This window comes from Cupressus sempervirens, chromosome 3, assembly GCF_028749045.1.
Source record: "Cupressus sempervirens isolate cs-2001-9-10 chromosome 3, ASM2874904v1, whole genome shotgun sequence".
Classification (NCBI taxonomy): domain Eukaryota; kingdom Viridiplantae; phylum Streptophyta; class Pinopsida; order Cupressales; family Cupressaceae; genus Cupressus; species Cupressus sempervirens.
The window spans coordinates 254593712-254614675 of NC_143120.1; the positions used below are offsets into that span (position 1 = coordinate 254593712).

General features: G+C 35.4%; 1 protein-coding gene across 13 annotated transcripts in view; it reads right to left on the bottom strand.

Moving 5' to 3' along the window:
- The window catches only part of LOC149565830 (proline iminopeptidase-like), a 314435-nt gene that overhangs the window by 237760 nt on the left and 55711 nt on the right, over nucleotides 1-20964 (bottom strand). For 11 of the 13 annotated variants that reach the window (XR_016362073.1, XM_089819323.1, XM_089819321.1 and 8 more), the window contains one exon: nucleotides 11024-11104. The exons of the other annotated variants lie outside the window; for them this stretch is intronic. Coding sequence is in view for 10 of the 11 variants with exons in the window: in XM_089819323.1 (XP_089675449.1) it covers nucleotides 11024-11104 (81 nt within the window). In the remaining variant the exon portion in view is untranslated. The remainder of the gene's footprint in view (nucleotides 1-11023; nucleotides 11105-20964) is intronic. 13 annotated transcript variants of the gene reach the window in all.

A 20964-nucleotide genomic window follows, 5' to 3' on the forward strand; every position in this document is an offset into this window, starting at 1 on the left:
TTAGTAGATTCAAGTGGTGACCTATAGAAAACTTCTTGGATAAGAAAATCCTTGTGATCTCTTAATACACATTCTACTCATGATCTTCTTGGATTCCCCACTGATGCACCATCAAAGTTTAATTTCACAAAATCATTTATCAGTAGATCCCACTTAAAAAGTCTATAAACATCTCTTTTTGATATGTTACCTATCATCACAGCTATGCGTAGGTACCTAGTAAGACTCCATCTATTTTTCACCCTATTATCTTCTAAGGTAAAGCTAGAAGATATTTAGTTCTCATTTTATATGCATTAATAGTTTCTAATGTTGAGCTCTCTAAAAGTTCACATGCATTCACCTTGTTAGATACCTCCTTTCTAAATATCCTCTTATTTATTTCCCACTACAAGCCCCAAACCATACTATTTGGAACAATCCTCCATTTTAAATTTTATTTTAAAAAAATCCTTATGAAGAAATGGCCATTTAGTCAAAAGTTGGGATAAAGAATTAGAAAGTGAACCTTCTCAACTAATTTTATTCAATTCCCATTTCCAACATTTTTGTGTGAACTCGTAACTAAGGAGAAATAGATTATTGTCCTCCAAATCCTTACCACAAATAACACACAATAAAGAATTAGCAATCCCTCTAGTCTTCTCAATATCTCACCAGTAATAGTTCTATTATGTAACGGCACAAATTTAATTGCTTTTTCTTCTGGCATAGGATTCAGCTAGAAGTAAGTATCTGCCTTCACGACCCATGCTTGTGCAGATATGGATCCGGATCCATCAAATGGAGACAAATTTACTTTACTCAACTTCCTCCTAAGATCATCGTTAAAATATCCTCAGTTTCTGCCTCCGGAATATCTCATTCTTAGATCTGCGTGGTCTTTGTAAGATATATCTTCCTCAAAATTCACATTCTTCTAGTCCTCTCTCAGCTATTCCTGAACCTCCTCAAAAGTTGGTTGCTTCCAACCCTATGGTGCCTTTGTCCATAGGGGAAAAGACGACATGGAAGGTCACGAACGTGCAAGATGAGTGTTTGCTTTATCCAACACAAAGTTTGCGCTATGATTATTCTGTTCACTGGATACTTTATTGTCTACCAATTTATTGAGAGTTTCTTCCATGAGTCGTTGAATATCATTAATTTGTGCCTAGTTCCTCGCAAGCTCTCTTAGCAGTACCACGAGTTCGGCTGCTATGGGTTTCGATTCTATCGCCATTCTATCAAATGAATGGGTTCTCCTTCTCTTCCGGCTATAAACTCTCATTCACAATTCATAGGCTAGCAAGATCAAAGCTTTGATACCACTATAATGATCTGACCCACGCAACTACTCTTAACAATCTTTCTACCAATATGGAAATCAAATGAAAACCCGTACACGATTATGAAGGGTTGTACGGTACAATTGGAGTTTGAAGTACAGATGCTAATTGGGGTAGTACTGACAATATGGATGGTCGTACAATGTCTAGGTGACTGTACGGTATGATGGAGTGGAGATGGCAGGCAGGCCGTACACCAAGGATGTGAAGGTCGTATGGTGTGAAGAAGCTTGCACAATGGACAGTGGGGTCCGTATGGTGGACAAGCCATACGGGGAAGAGGCGCAATGGTTGTACGGAGGAGGGAGGAGAAACACAATGGTTGTACGGGTAGGTGTTGAACAAGTCGTATAGTGGATGCAAAGCAGGCCATACAGTGCATTCCAGAGGGTCATATAATGTGAGGTGAGCCGTATGGTGTAGATGGTTGTGTAATAATGTTGTACGGATGAAACCGGGTGTTGGTGAATGATTGAATCACTTAATACAACCAAGATGAAACTCGAACAAGAAATAGAGAGTGAACACAAAAACATTCAATTAATATTCGCAAAATGAGGGTGCTCCAATTTGCCAAATCTGAGCTAAGTATTTCAGGCAACCGAATAGGGTGAGGATTGAATCCCATTGAAATTGGAATAGCCAAGTAGGGAAGATCTTCCACTTCCAAAAATGGTGAAGAACAAAGAATCCCAACTGGAATTAAAGAAACAATCCAAAATGCATAACCAATGACTACCTACAAACCATGCTTAAATACCCGTTGGGGAAAACTTTCCGAGGGTGTACAAAGATAGCTGACAGCGACACAAACTATGGAAACAAAACAAAAATGAGTCCAAGATATATTAAATCAATTAGCCCATTAACAATAGTTTGATTAATGATTTATTTTATAACGGGAACATCGCAACCATTAAATCTAACATGCTCAACAAAGCTCCTAGAGGCCACTCACCTTGTGCTTGTATTGTTATCCTACATTATGGGAGAGTCGTTATACCTCCTATAAAAATTCGGTGTACAATAGACAAGTTGTTCTAACAACTGATAAACAAATAAAGTTTAAACCAAAAAGTTCAATACCCATACTAAAGTTTCGAAGTATAGTCTGCAAACCACCAAATTCTTCTTGTATAAAGATAGATATGAATGGCACCACTAGGAGTATTCCTGATGCACCTAGAGATGGAAATCTCTATGCTGATTTGATGATTAATACAGGCTTTTGCTTTTGTTGGGTTTGGATCAAACCTCGAACAACAATTGAAAGGTCTTCTCTTGGCACAATAATGCAAGATAAACAAGGGGATAGTGGAATCATATGCTCAAATTCTAATTTCAGCCCTAGCTAGTCAAGCTCGTCAATTGGAAACTTAACCATATCCTTAAATGCATCTACATACAGTCAGCAACTCCTAGATCTCAAATTTCAACACACACAGCAAGAAGCAAACACGAAAGTGGACATACTCACCCATAAATGACTTTTCCAAAAATGGCTTAGAGCAGGCCTTCAAATCATTGAAGATAAAGAACACATCAAATAACTTGATCGTCTCCCGACCCCATGGTCCCCTAATAACAAACAGACCCCTGGGAATGACATGTTATTCCCTCCCAACTCCGTAGTCCCAATAAAAACACACATATCCATGGGAATGCCATGCTTCCTAAATCAAGAAAAGGCAAAATGGAAAATAAAAATAGAAAAAGAAATAAAATTCATAACTTAAAGAGGTTAAACATGATGTGCATTCTAATCATTTTCTATCCCTGGACAAGCAACATATTTTTTGTAAGGGTGGCATATAAAGTTTACACCTTACAACATTACAAAACACGATAGCTTTTGTGCAGCAGAGGGAAGACTTGATTGTATTACTCCCACTTTTGGGGGGATTATGATGGCAAGGTGAGGATAATTGCAAACATTCCTTCCCACTTTGCTCCTTTCTTCAAGTTCTTCTCTCGTGCTTACAATACATACTCACCTTTCATGTCATCTCGACTATCATATCCCTCGTTTGTTACGTTATTTTACTTTGCCAAAAGAACAATTTTTTACTCATGTAATGCTTATAATATGTTGAAAAATGTGATGGTGATGAAATTGATAGGATGAATAAATGTTCAATAATGCTATGTTACATTATTTTGAAAATAATGATTTTGATGTTGGCGAGATGAACAAGGACAAGGAATTTCTTATGTTTTGTTATGTAAAAATGTACTTTATGATTTAATACATGTTGATGTGTGTACTAGGAAATGTGATTCAATGGAATGCAAATAACTAAGTAAAAACACTCTAAACACAAATAGAAAGAAACATACAAGATTAGACAGAAGGAAGCTATAACAACAAGAATGCAAACTAAGTAAAACACCCATGACCTCCTTGATGCAACGATTTGTCTGTGGATGTTTGGTTGGATGTGTGCTCACTCAAGATTTTGGCAAAATAACAACACTCTAAGTGCAAAATGGGGGAGTGAGATAACAAAGGTAAGAGGTTAGATTTGTAGGGAAGGAGACAAATGAATGGTCAAGATTGATTGCAAAGATCAATGGTAGAGGATGCTTGAGAAGATTGAAAAGAATTAAAAATTCCTTTGTTGAGTAATTGGGGGGCAAGCCCATGTGCATGTTGTGATAAGAGTTGACTTACTTGCCTAATCTTTGGGATTAGGATTGTGCATATGATTAATGACAGTAATTAGACTTGATGACGATGATTAGGATGCAAGTGGGAAAAGTAGGAGGATGAAAAGAGGGAGAAGAGAGAGTGGGTGGGGATTAATCAACTAAATGATGCACTTAATTAATTAAATTAGGATTAAATTGTGCAAGTGGGTTTTTAAGGAATTTGCAAGTGGATGGGGTTTTTATGAATTTTGAATTCCTTTTAATTCAAAATACAAGAAACCATTAACTAAATAGATAGGTTTATTTAATTAAATGGGATTGGACTTAAGATAAATTAAATCAATTAATTCACCTAGAATGATTAGGAAGCAGGAAGGTTTCATTAAATAGACAATCTATTTGATCGACAAGACAATTATAAAAGAATGAGGATTAATCATTTAATTAAACAAAGTCAAAGGTTCATTTAATTAAATAGGACCAAGGATGTTACATAAATTAAATGAATTAATTTACCTAAGAATGTAGAAGAAATAGACAATTAATTAAATAAATGAATTATTTAATTAATACGACTTTGGAGGAATAAGTTACGACGATTTAATATGATCAAACATTTAATGATCAAATTTAGGTATCCACATCATGTATATGCTCAATGTTCATAAGATATTGGCTGACTACATTCTTGTTTGCTAGTGGATGCAAGTGTCTTTGGCCTCCTAGAACAGAGAGTATCACCAACAAGGTGTAACATCTAAAAGGTGATTAAATTGTTGTTTGAGCCACTAGAATCTCTGGGTAAGTGCCATGCCCTAGGGATTTAGCCTAAATTTTCTAGAACCCCTAAGTAAGTGCCACATATAAAGTTTTAACCTAGTTTTGTGGGCCAGGGACTAGGTTTCAATTCTGACAACCCTAGAAGGTCAATAGAACCATTAGGGTTTTCTCTTCTTTGTGCAAATCTTTCTAGGACTGTTTTAACTCTTATTCAACTAAGTTTTAAATAAAGAATTGAACATATAAATTGAGGTCACACCATTTGAATTTAGGTTGGTCTCCAATGAAAAATTGATAATTCAATACATACATAATTGTGTATGTTTGTGAATTAAGAAAAGTGTGTGTGTATGTGTGTGTGTCTACACGTATGTACTAATATGGTCAAGTTAATACATGTCTGTGTCTGTCTATACATATGGATTTATTCTTCCTATCTTCACTCGAGATTTAATCCCAATATCATTTATATTGCACATGTAATAAACAGCTAGAGAAGTCGAACTCTTAAGTAATTAAAAATACGTATAATAAACTTCATTGACCTTAATTGGGCAAACAGTCACCTTAGCTCAAACCATTACAAGGAGGCAAAAACTATAAATTTATGAAAGTGACAGCATTCGGAAAGCCATTAAGCTAATCTGGAAATGAGATAACTTCCAAATGGCATTTTTCACTTGGGAATAACTGATCTTGAAATGTGATCAAAATAAAAGGAAATGAAGAGAGATTAAAAATCCTGAAACATTAGAAAAACAGAGTTAGGATCATTCTTGGTAGGATGGAAAAAGGAAGAGGAAATGGAGCAAGAAAAAGAGCAGAGAGAGGAAGCTTGTTGCTGCTAACCAGCATCAGGAACTATAGTGTCAACTGTGACAACCATGAACTATTATCTTTATAAGGCTCTTCTTCTCAAGTTGTAATCCTTACTTGAGCAGTGATTTTGTAATCTTGAAGTTTCGAAAAGAATTGCTTGTGAGATAATTATCGACGGCCATAGCCATACTATTATTTTATGATACTTAGCAGCTGTATATGCATGAATTTCTATTCTTTTTTGAACTTCATGGAAATTTTTCAAAAAGAAATAGCAGATTTCTCTATAAAGTGTATATGGATTAAAGGTTTTGATTCAGCTTGATAGTATGAGTGCTGCAACTTTCTATTTATTACGTTAAGCATAAAGGGATTAAAGAAACTCGAAAGTAAGAGCTCTGATAAGAACTTCTAAAACTTACCGAACAAGAAGAATATCTATCCGAGAAGTAAAGATGGGATAATGGACGCTCCTTCCTACCTCCTACACAAGTAGTCTCTGTTGCTAGTTTAATTTAAAGAAACAGTAAGGCTTCTCAGTAGAAATAAACAAAGAACTAATTCAAACCTGGGGTTACAAAGAAATCAGTATCAAATATAAAAAAGTACATTCAACTATGTACTTTATATGGGAAACATAAATTTTGGTTATTGTGGTTACACTTGATCCCTGTTAACAGTTATATTGTCAGTGTTAACTAGAAACTTGGTAAAAAAATACATCGAATTTTTACCCTTTCTAAACTTCGTCTGAGTATAATATTGTTATTTAATATACTATTATTTTATTTTTTTAAAATACTGAGTTATTTAATTTAATTATTTAGAAACGTCAAACTATTTTGTGGATATATTACTTATATTTTAAAAAAATTATATAAGGTAAAAAAAAGATCAAATTTATACCCTGGCCGAATTTCATTTGAATTTTACAATCGACGAACTCGAGTTTGGATTTGAACCTTGTGACTTAGGTAAAAAACCAATTCAATTTCAGAGTAACCTTTTCTACTGGGCTCAGGTAACCCTAAATTAATTTTAGATTGCAAAGGGTTGGGGAAACATAGAGTCAAGTTGTAAACATGACTTCATAAGGAGTGGCAATAGCTCAGAATGAAGGAATCTACTATGTGCAGAGCTGTCACCTAAATAATTGAAGAGGATGTTCTTCATGACCCAATACATAACAAACAAATGTTATTGCTAGCAGTGTTTCAGCTAATTACTTATTGGCAATACCACTTCATATCCTATTTTAATGCTTTATATATAATGAGATCCGGAAAATAGAATCCGTGAATAGGAAGGTATCATGTTTAAATAAACAAATAAACCATCAATGTCAATATACTCTTATGCATGTAAAGAAGGTAAGTTCAATAGCATGGTGACCTACTCATACAACGCTCAGACTAAAGTGTACCATCCATCAAGACCTTGTGTGCTTTTAACTGCTTCTTGTCTTAAGTAATTTTCTTGATCTATTCTTTCAAATTTAATTATCAGATCTGGAGTTAAGCAACAACTGATTCACACCCCCCCCCCCTCACTGCTCATATAACACTCAGACTAAAGTGTACCATCTATCAAGACCTTGTGTGCTATGAATGCATGTACTTTTACTGCTTTTTGCCTTAAGTAATTTTACATTCAAGATCATTCGGTAATAAGATTATCACAAGCTTGGTGAACTATGACTACACGTAAGACATGCCTGTTTAAAACAAACCTTGGCCAAGTCAGTTTTGCCTAGTGTTAGTTCAAATTTTTGTCTTTCTAAAATAACTTGAAAAATTATTCAAAAATGTCCCAAATTGAAAGACAAAACAGAAACCAACAATTAGAGAGATCTCTATTTAACAGATGATCTTACTCTAAATTTTGGAGGTACAGCTCCCTCTTATGATGTAATTAATTTTCTGGGGTATGCTTTTAACTCGAAAGCAGAAAAGGCTATCTAACATCTATCTAACATCTGTACATAGCTATGACACAAATGTCAATGCTAGATTTACAAGCAAAGTTATACAAGAATAAATGACACAAAGTACCATAAACCGTTTGGTGCCTTTGCTTGGCAGGCTCTTCTGTTTGTATGCTCAGTCCCATAAACCGTTTTGGTTTTTCATGGACATTAATAATTTTATCTTATCTTATCTTATCTTACCCACAGCAGATACAACCAAGAAAATAACAGCAATTTTCTCCAGATAGTGCGAGTATTCAGAACTCAAAGTTTACGAATAATAGCATGCACAACCCATGTAACAAAAAGATTCACCAAAGAAGTGATTGCAATTGACATGGGAAAAGTAGCAATCATAAAGAAAAATAAATGAACTAGAAATCTCAATAAATTCCCCTTATTTCTTGGACAAAGACTAAAAAGTTCAAAGACTTTTCCAACATGTACAAAGGTTATGCTTCCCTTTAGCAAAAACACTATCACTTCCCATTTGCAGAGCTAAAATAGAAAAAGAATCTACTTTTGAAGCCTAAGCTTCCAGAAGTTAAAATCTCCTCTTTTCTCTAAAAATTTTACCATAAGTAGTATTGTGTGGGCCCCCTGTTTCTGTAGTCTTTCTTGTTCTTGTAACTGAATCTTGAAATGGTTGGGAAATTTGAGTAATAAATTATAAAAGACTCAACTGAATATGCACAGCCCTTCTTTATGTGAGTTTACATGTTCGAACAAACTATGACTGACACATTTATAGAATCAAACACAATCCGATGACACTGCTTACTCGTGAACATGGCCACTAAGAACTCCATCCATCATGGTACCAGATCTGAAAAGGGGATTCTATCAACAGTAACCATTAATTGACCCCAGCTAGGTGCTTTAGCTTCATCAAGAGGAATTCCCAACCTTCATACCTTTTTGCATTTGTTTTAAAGTTCAAGATACAGCCTGATTTTCTGATCATATGGTGTTGTTGGGGCCTTAGAGTGGTTTAGGAACCATGCTCACCAACTTCATTGTCGAGCTTTTAAGTCATCCTTAGAATCTTCACATACTAAGAAAGTTGGGAGAAATATCAAACTCATGGACCATGTCGGGTAAATAGTAAGTTCATGAGCCCTGTCAACTAGGCGACACTACTCAGAATTCAAAGTATTTAAAAACATTCAATTATGTTCATCAGGTTCAAGATTTGGCTAATGAGCTACTAACAAATGTTGTTCTTACTTGATGACACGAAATGTGATGCAAGTTTGTATGCTTTTACAAATGTTCAGATATAGTAAAAGGTACCAACAGTGGATTACTAATGCTTTCCATCTTATAGTCAGCATCAGTAACGGAATCATGTTTGTGAGAAAGCACTGCTTATACAGAGGTTCTGTTTGTAACTGCTTGATTCTGCTCTCCCATATCAACATCAATACCAACCTTGCCATCACAACGGATGTCTTGTATGACAAGAACTACATTCCTAATTGCTCTGAGTATGTATTCTGCCACTATCTCTAATACCAGCACCTATAGATACTCATTTTAACTTCTGATCATCTGGACTGTGAGAACCATGCCCACATTTGAATGGAACTTCCCATGGCTTGTAGTTGCAGCTTCTACAGCCTTCACGATGACCCAATTGAAAGATAAACTATTCAGACTGAACCTATCAACAAGGGCTTTCATTTTCAATCAAATTGCATCACTTTCATTTTTTCTGAAGATTTCTTGTGTCAATACTTGTTTGAAGATGTTTAATAGGTTTTGATTATATTAATACTTTTGTTCCCTTCTATAAACTTATGAAGCACAATGTTTGGTTCCAGACCTTTGGAAATGCTCAACATACTGATCACTCAATGAATTTTTGGAACTTTCAAATGTCTATAAATGATTGGTTGGGTCCAATTGTATCATGAGATGGTTCAATTTCCCTTCAATATCGCAAAGTCACACTAAAATGAAACTTTCATACCTAGTCACTTAGTTTAAGAGTTCCGGGAACACCCAATCTCGCTACTTTGATGCTCAGATTTCAAATCTTTTTCATGTTTGTCTCTAGAGTGTATGTCACATTCGTCAAAACCATATTTAACAATGTGCATTGAAATTTGAAGTTGCCGTGACTGTGGTTGTTCAAAACAAAATTTGAAGTAAAACATAAGATTGTGTGATTCACGAATGGTGTGAAGTGCCCGAAATATAGCTTTGACTACAAAATGAGAATACCCCAACTGCAGATGGATGCCAAAACCAAAGATTTTCTCACAATAATGGTCTTGTATCTAGTGGCTTGATCATCTACTTCTTTAATTACCACATTGCAAAAGAATCATCCTTTGTATAGACCTAGCAATGCTCTACTTCTACATGCTTCAATACAAATTGATATTTAGACATGAACAGGGAAGGTATCGCAAAGGTTGTGGAATCTAGCCTTACAGTTATCTATTGAACTGACTACTCTTGTCTCAAAAACATGAAGAAATACTCAATCCTAAAGGTGGTTTTGACAACCTTCTTAATGAATTAATTTCTTGTGTACGGATGAGTAAGGCTCAAAAATATTAAACCGAGTTAGTAATTCAAATAATGACATAATACCTAGCAAGCATTTGTCAGTTCATTTCAATTGATTACGCCTTTGAGCCAAAAAGATCATACTAGATAGGAGTTACCTTAGTGTGTGTGGCCGACTAGAGCCGTGTAGGGCCAAAGCATCAAAAGCCAAATTGCATTAGATTTATCAATGTTACACCCTGCTGCAGGGCAAGGTCATCCTCCAATAGGAGGGTGTGCAAGGAACCGTGAGGTTTGTGGTTGAGGGTAAAGCACCTCAATGTTGCCCCCATCTAGCAAATAGCCAGATGTAATCGGAAACACCCAAGCGTGTTTCTGATCATATGAGGTCTTTTGTAATCTTTCATTTAGTACTTTATATTGCTCAATGCTATCAGTAGAGAAAGAGATATAATGTATATATTAGTTTGAATTCTCGTGCAATTTTCCTACTTGCTGAACATATTAAATGTTGCAGAGTTGAAGTTGATTTGCTCTTGTACTTCTTCATATATAAGAAAGATTATTATTGCTATTTGGATAGATTATGTTACCAAAACGTAAAGTTGGGGGTAAAGCACCTCACTTGTCTCAAAAACATGAAGAAATACTTGTTACTCAATTTTCACACATGTTCAAATGGAGTAAAGTATGCATGTTTATCACTTTCAAGTTATACTCAGAATTGCTAGAAAAGAAGCATTTTTATTCATATTGAAATAATATACAATGTTTTTGTATTATTCACCATGATGGTACAATTAATGTTTACAAGCGTGAAATAAAGAGATGTTGAAAGCAAATTTCTCTCACACATTTGACCGTAAGAGTAGTCTCTATCTACTGATATATATTCCTACTCTACTGAAATGAAGAACATGAAATAAGTATAAAGATAGGAAAGGCTATGGGCACCAATCATTGCCTGTAATGAATGGTCGAGTTGCACCCATCCACGTCCATCTATTCGCTGCCCCGAATTGCATCCCTTCAATGCATTTGATCCCTACATTCATGAAGAAAGATAGGTTCGATCCAATGGATCTAAGCAATGCTAGTACCTCACTTCACCTCACATTCACAGTCCTAACATGCTACTCATCTTAGCAAAATAAACATATACATCAGCCAAGAAAGAGGACAATCACGAAAAACAAAAGCATTAAAGGGCTGAGTCATATTTGATTTGAAAACTTTTGTTTTTAATATTAGAAAAAGTCAAACATTAAAGGGACAAGTCAAATAGGCTTGAAACCTTTTGTTTCAGATGGAGTAATAAAGCTGAAAACATCAGGTTACAGCAAAGAGTAATACAAGCATGCTAGATAAGTGTTTGAAATCAAGAAGTGTATCGGGTAAATTAACATCAGAATTATCAGAAGTGGAAAGATGGAAGTTCTGGATATCATCAGTAACAAAGTATCTCATGAATTCAAGCGTGAACAGTAGGAAGTAAAATGTGTTCGTAACTCAGACTTCATAGCAAAGAAAATCAGAAGAGGTATATAATAAATCATATAGATCTGCTGTTAACTATTCTAGAATCTCTACAATACAATCAACATGGAAAGCTTAGAAGATCTTGTGACAGAATCAAGGCAAGGGGCTCATCAAGGAACAGCAGAAGATAAAATGAACCATATGTAACAGCAGAGATGGTATCTACAAAAGAGTATGTTTCCAGCCAAGTTTTTTTTACAGCTTTAGGAAGGCAATCAAAGAGGGATGGGAACGTAATGGTGTTAAAACTAGTAAAAGGCATCCAAAAATTCAGCGTTCTTAAAGATTGAAGCCATTAGTTTTCAAAGTTAACTAGAAAGCTTCATCATGACAAAAGATAACAGAAGCTTATCAAATCTTAGTTCTTTTTTTTTGGATAAAATTAAAATCTTGCATTTAGAGCTTTAGAGAGAAAGCAATTCGAGTTTTGACAGAAGTGAAGTTACAGCAAGAAAATAACTCGTAGCTACATGAGAAATTCACGTCAATAACAATGGTGTTTCAGATTGAATGCATAGTTTTTAAATAAACAAGGAAAAATCTGGGGTTTACCTTTGAAGAAATCTCATTCATAATGTCAATACAACCATCTTCAGAAATCACGGCAAGACTTCCATAGCATAAACCCAACCATGACAAAAACAACAGGAACCAGCACTCATGGCTACCAACTTCAACAGCAGGACAAGCACTACAAAATGCAGATACGTCATGGAGTGACAACCCAGAAGCAGAGCTACGAAATGAACATAAAGAAGCTCAATAATGGCTTACCCACTAACAGCATGGCTCACAGCATAAATCAGCAAGGAAATGGACCAATACAAACAGCCAAGACATTCACGGCTACAAGTGAAGAAATGGCCCCAAAGACAACAACAATCATGGTGTTTCCCGCCATAAACCTGCGAAATGAAGCAAAGAATGAAGATCACACCAGTCACAAGAGACCTAAAATCACCATAGCTCACGACATGAAAAACAAGACCCAGAACAGGAGCTCGTGGCAAACAACAGCGAACAGGAGCCATACGTCAACAGCGAAATAGCAATCACGACTCATGGCTACAAGGAGCCAGAAAATAACAGGAGATGCTCATGGCATGGAGCTTATAGTGAATACCCAGCAGATATAATGGCATCTAAGCAAGATACATTTGCAAAGAAATTCGCAAAATGCAGAATGGAGCAACTAGGGTTTCTACAAGCCCTTTTCCTTCTCTTTTCCCCTTTCATCGACCAAATGAAGAATGAACGAAATGATAAAGCTTTGTTATATTTTCCTTATGAAATTTAACACAAAATACTTTTGGGTCCACATTTTTGCTTGCGTTAGGAGAATGATATAATTTATTAATTGAAATAATAGTATAGGACTTAGCCCTTAAAGTCTTTATTATTATTGTTGCATTTCTATTTTATTATTGTAAAATATTATAATTTGAGTTGATGAAATATTAAAATCAACTATTTAATAATTATTTTATTTTATTTTTAAATGCAACAAGTAATAGAAAGGGTTAATTAGGCTATTTTTGGACTAAGTGTTGTCAAGAGGGAATTTGCATGTTTTAATGCCTAAATTCGAGGGGTTGCTATTTTTGGACTCGCCGAATGATTTTGGAGTCAATTATGGAGTTATTTTTGGCATTGTTTGAATCTTCTTGGACTTGTTTACATACATGTGTGGTCAAGGTACAATTTGGAGTTCTTAAGGCATATTTTTGGAGCTTTTAGACTATTTCTATAAACAGTTAACTCATAATTTCGACCCTCACTTCCTGATTTTGTGGGAAAGTGGTGCCGTTTTCTATATTGTTATATACCCCTCTTGTTTATAGAGAAGGGGTTCAAATTTTGAGAGGAGAGAGATATGCAAGTGATATTCGTCCTTGGCATCTTTTTCTCGACTGTTCTAAGCTATTATTGGTGCAGGAGCACCCACAATGAATCCAAACCTTGTAGACCAGGTAACAAACCTTGGATACAAATATCAAACCTCGGATCTCAAGATAAAACCTTGGAAAGATTAATCAAATAGGCATCTAGACCAAATTGTATGACCTAGTTCCAAGATTGGCACTATTATAAGCCTTTGGTCAACTATGGTCAAAGATGGTCAAAGGGCCTATAATCTTAGGATTTTGGATTATTAGCCTCGTGGACGTTAAAATTTTATCTATCTATCTATCTATCGTGTTTAGGACCTATTTGGGTCATTAGATTTAAGTTTTCATAACATTTTCTTATGAAGAGCAAAAAGTGCAAAAAATGCAAAATTGCTTGTTGCGAATCAAAGCAAAAACTTCCCCAACGGCCATAACAAGTTTGAAATGTTGTTATGACCATTGGAAGGCCTATAATAAGCCCTTGTAGGCGGGTGATAGGCAGTGAGAGAGGGAGAAAGAGATTATGTATTTTCAACTTTCAATCAATAAAATACCCTATTTTTATTGCACACAACCTGTCGTCCTATGTTTTACAGATTTGTACGGATTCAACAAGGTTTAAAACCTACATTATTGGATAGGTGTATCAAATAGTTTTCCAATGCTTCTAGTTTGAAGTCTCCATCTATTCCCAAACTCAAGATATTCACATTTTTTGTGTAAGTAGGTCCAAATTTCTTGCTAACCTAGGGTTTTGAAGCATTTTCAAGCATAGAGGAGGATTTCACCATGGGAATTTAACGGCCTCTGGTGAAATCCTAGTATTGGATATGTACTTTAAGATGCAGGTGGTTTTAAGTTTGTATTTGCAAGAATACTTGAGAAATTTGATGCCCTAGGTATGCAATTCCCATGTGCATGCTAGGAAAAGGATGCAACATCTTCCACAACTCAAACCAGAGTTGGCATCAAGGCTCGAAATCAAGTTTGTAACTTGTCTAGGGTTGTCCTCACATGTTCCCATCATTGTTTTGCAGGATGGAGTCCTAGAACATGTACATCCTTTGTAAATGGAGGCCTAATTACCCTATTAACCTAAGCGAGAAAGTGAACAAAAGCCCATTTGTTTGTGTCATCAAACCTTGGTGCCTTAGTATGTTTTGTAAGTCCCAAAAGGGTGTCCAAAACTGAATTTTGTTCCCTGGGTTGTGTGGAGATATTTTCTTTAAAATCTGATTTTCATCAAAAAGGGCTACTAGCCTTTTTGGGTGGTTTAAGAAAGCAACTATGTGAAAAAAACTTGCATAGTTTGATTTTAACCATTGTTTCATGTCATTGGTGACCCAAATAGACTATTCCCATGTGTTGGAGTCTTCCTTGGTCATCTAAAGAAGTTTAAGGTTGTTTTCCCAAAATTGGTCAATTTGTGCATCGTGAGCAACTTGTCATAAGTTGTCTTGTTCATAGGGTCCCCTAGTGATTACGGTTTTCCTTGTTTGGGTCTAGGGTTGTGATAACTTGGTATCATCCTTGTAGCACTTGTGATTGGTGCTTGCACATTTGATCATCTTTACCAACAGATTTGGTTGAAGGACTTTAGTGAAGAGGGTTTTTGGACTAGTTGATCACCTTGTGATCAATCCCACTAGGCTCCATTGCATCAATTATGCAGAGATATTGTTATTTGGGCCTTTGATCGTAATACAGTTTTTATTGGATTCAACTTTTGGAGTAAAGAATTTGGTTGTATGCTTTGTGGTGATTGATGTTATTCAGTTGTGTTTTATTGATAAACCTTTTGGGTAATGTCTCATTTTGCATCTTCCATGTCTGATATCTATTTTTCATAGGTTTTAAGTTGTGTTTTCTTTATTGATATATTCAATTGTGATTTATTTCCTTTCATATATTCATATTTTAACCTTCCCTTAAAATATTGATATGGATTAACAGTTCTTTCAAGCTGTGTTTTTGTGATTATCTGTCAAAATCGTTCATTGTGTTACAAGTATATCAGTGAGTTGCATTATCAATTCTGATGTATCACCTTAGTTTTCATCGTTTAGGCTTTCATTTTTCTAGATTACCTTTTTCACCCTTTCCATACAAATTTCACATCTTCATTAGCATAGGTGAGATATCAAATATATCAAATAGGAACCGGCCTAGAATCTCAAGGTTCAATTAGGTAATAGGTTACCCAAAACCTCTAGTTGATCCAATGTATCTCCAAAATCACTAAGGGTTTCAGAACTTAAAGTAATTAAGGTGCAGATTTTGGAGATAATAGTTTTTGGCACCCTCAGTGGGACACTTGCCTTATTTTTTTAAGGAAGTTACTATTGTTTTTGATATGCGAACAGTAGGATTTAATTATTGTTTGCTCAAGGAGTTTAAAATCTGCATATCTGGCAACTCTGTGAGAAAGAAAAGTGCAAATCAGTGTTGTTAATGAAAAAGTACAAATAAGAAGCTCTAATGAATTTGAATATCTGCAGCTTAAGATACCTAAAAGGCGTGGGGGAACTCTTGCTAGGACAAAACCAGCAAAGAGGAATCAGCAATCAATACTGAATACTCAAGTTTATCAAAGGAAAAGTCGTGCAGGTAAAAGAAATAACTAGCATTCGGCAAGTCCAACTTGTAGAACCGAGCCTTTTGAATTAGAAATTTCTATTTCTTTCACCAATACAATAGCAAGCTCAAGTTCCACAACAAATTTGTTTTCAAAACCAGCTGTAGTTTCAATACACCAACAGGAAATCAGTTATCAGCCACCATTGATGGCATTACCAAGAGCTTTTGCTTTTGCGCCCTTTAATCAAGAGAATCATTTAAATCTTCAACAGCATAATGACATCCCTTTGGCAACCCTAAAAAGAGTATCGTATTTCACTGGAGAGGGCCAAACCATAGCTTTTGAGCATGTTAGAGATGTAGCAACTCTCTACAATGTTCATCATGTAACACAAGAAAACATAGCAGTCAGATTACTAGCAGCTTCATTCAATGGAAAAGCATTGGAATGATTCAGAAGCTTACCGGTGGCTTCAATAAGCACATGGGATGAATTGGGTGATACATTCAACAAGTTTTTTGAAGATAAATCTGATCACTTGTCACTAGTAGAGCAGCTAACAACTATAAAAAGGGCTCCACAAGAGCAGATGACTGATTTTAACACACATTTTCAAAAAACGTGGGATAGGATACCTGTTGCTATTAGACCAAGTACTGATCACACATTTTTGTATTATTTGAAGAGTTTGAACAACGATATTTCTATCATGATTCAATCTATGGGAGGTACCACACTACCACAATCTTTTGCTATATCAATAGGGCAGAAAACAACCTCATTCAAGTAGGTAAAATTGCTCCTAGGCCTCCTATGCCTATTTTTCCGAATATACAGCCTAATATGCCTTTACAAATGCCATCATTCAATCCATTGCCAATTGTTTCCAGCCAAGAAACAGTGGCTATAGGACCTTCCCAAGAGCTACAAGAGATTAAGCAAAGCCAACAAAAGATCGAAAGCTTAATGCAAACATTCAGGAATGAATTGGTTACCCTAAAAAAAAGTAGTTCCAACAAAGGCAGCCCTTTCAAGCACAAAATTTTGCTGCAAATCAAGGCAATCAACAGTAGAATCACGGTTATCAGCAGCAGAATCAAGGCTATCAACAGCAAAACCAAGGTCAATCTCACAATAGGCAAAATATTCAAGGGTATAATGCTGGATATAGACAGAATATAAATCAGAGGCCATACAGACCTTACAATCCAGCACCCCTCAATGTTGCGAATCCAATAAAGGACATAGTTCCTATGCAAAACAATATGGCTGCTAAATACGAGTGGTGTTTTCCATGCAATCAGCCCCATAGGCAAGCTACATGTTCAAATGGCATGATTAATCAAGCTTTAATGGTGCAAAACACTACGAGTATGCAGCATGCACCTGAGGCTGAAATTGAGCAACAGCAAGATGTACCTCCTGTGGATGCTTCATTCTTAAATTGGCAAGGGGACGAGTTTTGTGGTCTAAATGGTGATGATCCTAAAATTGTTGTTTATTCCATAAATAAAATGAGAGCTCTTGACAACCAAAATATCAGCAATAACAATAATACAAGTAATGCAACTATTGCCGGATCATCTAAGCCAACAAATCAGCAAGTCCCACCAACAACTATTCCAAATACTAGTACGGAGTAGCAACAATAAGCACACCCTGTTGTTGTAAAATCGCAACCTAAGGTACATACAACTATTTCTTTTAATGTTGTTGAAAATATGAAGAAAATGAATGTATCAATCAGTATGTGGGATTCTTTGGCGATTCCTGGTCAAATTGATATTTTGCAAACTTAAGTGTCAAAAAGAGGTAGTACTGGTGAAATTACGTTTTGTATTTACAAATAATGATGAAAATAGCAGCAAACCAATGATTCCAACTGTCAAACCTCCTCCCTTTTATGTATAATTGATTAGAGGTAATAATTTGGTTCACAATTGCATGATTGATAGTAGAGCTACAAGCTCAGTTATGCCTAAAAAGGTAGTAGACTAGCTAAGGCTGAAATATCAACCTTTGAAGAAAGGTGTAGTACAGCTAGATGGGTCATCTGTTAGTACAATAGGTGTCATTAAGGATGCTAGTCTAACCTTACATGCATGTCCAAATTTCTCAGTACCTCCGGATATTATGTCATAGATCTTCTGCTATACTTTGCATTATGTTTATCTAGGGATTTCATAGCAAAGATTGGTGGTTACTTTTCATTAGATTGGTCTCATATGCTATTTAGGTCAAGATATAGTACAAAAATCACAATCAAGTCTGAAAAGTTAGCTAAGGACCATATAGAACCTTATGTCCCTACTGCCATTAATGCAAATCTAATGTCATTTGACAGCGATGAACCTAATGTAATAGATTCCAAAACATGTCTCAATGGTATTCCAGAAATTTTACTTGACGAATGGGCTGCTCAAAATGCTTTTAACAGTGAAAACAACGTTATTCATGATGTTGGTTTTGGCAATTATATGATATCGGATCAAAATTCAGAAATCTCAAATCTGGTCAAGGACACAAATCAGATTAACAAATAACAAAAACAGGTATGGAAGATGTATTTTGACGGTTCACAAAGTAAAAATGGAGCTGGTGGAGGTGTGATGCTAGTATCACCTCATGATGATAAATATTTTGTTGTTTTTGGGGACAACAAGCTCATTGTGAACCAAGTTAGAGATCTGATTTCTGTCAAGAATGATACTCTAAAGCTGTATAAATACAGGGTATGGGATATTATTGAAGAATATGAAGCTTTTAAATAATATCCATTCCTAGAGCAAAAAATCAATTTGTTGATAGACTTGCAGCAGTAGGTGCACAGTTTGATATTATTGAAAATATCACAAAAGAGAATGAGAAAAATCATGTGAAGGTAGTAGTTAGACCTTCAATACCGGATAACAATATAAATTGGCAGGTTTTTGATTCAGATGAGCAGATATTGAATTTCTTATTGCAAGAGGATGTGTTTTCAGTTTCTAATCAGGATAGATTCAATCAACGGTATGGTGATTAGCTTATCTAGCTGAAAACAAACAAGTTACCAAAAAGTTTGGTTACCCTAGAGACTATCTTTAATACGAATGACCAAGTAAAGAAGGATAAAACCAATTGATTAGTAAAGGAAGAACACTATGAAGAGTTGGAAATTCTTGAAGGAAAATGACTAAAGGTTGGTAAAATAAACTCACAGCAAGAAAAACATTTCAGGAATTTAATGATGTTTTTGCATGGGATTATTCTGATCTGAAAAGTTTTGATCCTAAGTTAACCCAGCATACTATAGAGCTTGAGCCTAACACTAAACAAAAGCAGAGACTTTTAAATCCTAAGCTAGAACCTTTAATGTTGAAAAAGTTGAATAAGTTATTAGAAGGGGGGATTGTTTTTCCTATTAAGAATACTTCTTGGGTTTCTAATCTAGTTCTCATAAGGAAGAAAAATGGAAAGATACGCTTGTGTATTGATTTTAGGGACTTGAACAGGGCTTCACTAAACGATAGACACCCCTTACCCTCTATGGAGCAGATTTTATAGTATGTTTCAGGTTCTGAAAAGTTTTCTTTGTTATATGGATATTCTGGTTACAATTAGATTTTGGTAAAAGATGAGGATCAGTTTAGAACAGCATTCATTACAAAATGGGGAACTATGGCTTATAGAAGGATGCCTTTTGGATTATATAATGTTGGAGCTACATTTCAAAAAGCTATGGATATGGTTTTTGGAAACTTATTGTATAAAATGGTACTGGGAGATGATATTATTGTTTTCAGCAAGGAGGCTAAAAACCATATTTTTCATCTCGAACAAGTGCTGGAAAGATGCAGAGAATTCGGTATTTCCCTCAATCCTAAAAAATCTATATTTGTTGTTCATGAAGGAAGACTTCTCGGATATATTGTTTCAAAACATGGCTCCACTATAGATCCTGAGTGAGTACAAGCAATTTTTTAGAGTTACCATTGCCTAGCCATAAAAAGGGGCTACAAAGTTTCATTGGTAGGATAAATTTTGTGAGCCGTTTCGTACTTGATATTGCGAATCTTTTGAAGCCTTTAACAACAATGTTAAAAAAAAATATTGTTTTCAATTGGACCAAAGAAGGGAGGCGCTGTTTTGAAGCAATTAAAGAGGCCTTGTCCGTTGCCCTTGCTTTCGTTAATCTAGATTTTACCAAAGATTTTATATTATATGCTTATGGCGTGTTTGACACCATTTCAACAACGCTGGTACAAAAGAATGCTGAAGGATTCAAGCAACCTGTTGCATTTTTCAGCAAAGGTTTGCAAGATTATGAATAAAGGTACAACTTTGTTGAAAAACATGTTTTTGCTGTTATTAAAAGTCTGAAAAAGTTTAAACACTTAGTTTCTAACAGCAAGATTCATTTAATGATAGCCCATCCGAGTGTGAAATAATTTTTATTAAGTAGAGATTTAAATGAAAAGAGAGCAGGTTGGTTAACTCGTGTCATGGAATATGACATTGATATTCATATCACCAGACTTGTCAGAGGTAAAGGGTTATGTGAACAATTGGCAAATGACATCGTTCAGGAGGTAGAAAACAACCAAACTTTGTTGTTGGCTAATAATAATCAGGCTGGAAATGATCAATCAGCATGCTAGTTGACTGAGATGACTCATTATTTGTGAACAAAGGAGTGCCCTTTGAGGTTGGATAGAGCGAAACGCAAGTATTTCAGACTTCACTCTATTCCTTATGTTTTGGTTGATAATGTTTTGTTCAGGAAAGACCATAGTGGCATGTTATTGCATTGTATAAATGTTGATCAGACCAACAAGCTCTTGGAACAATTCCATGATGAAGGGGGTCACTTTTCCCCAAAGACAACAGCCTATAAAGTATTAAGGGCAAGATTTTATT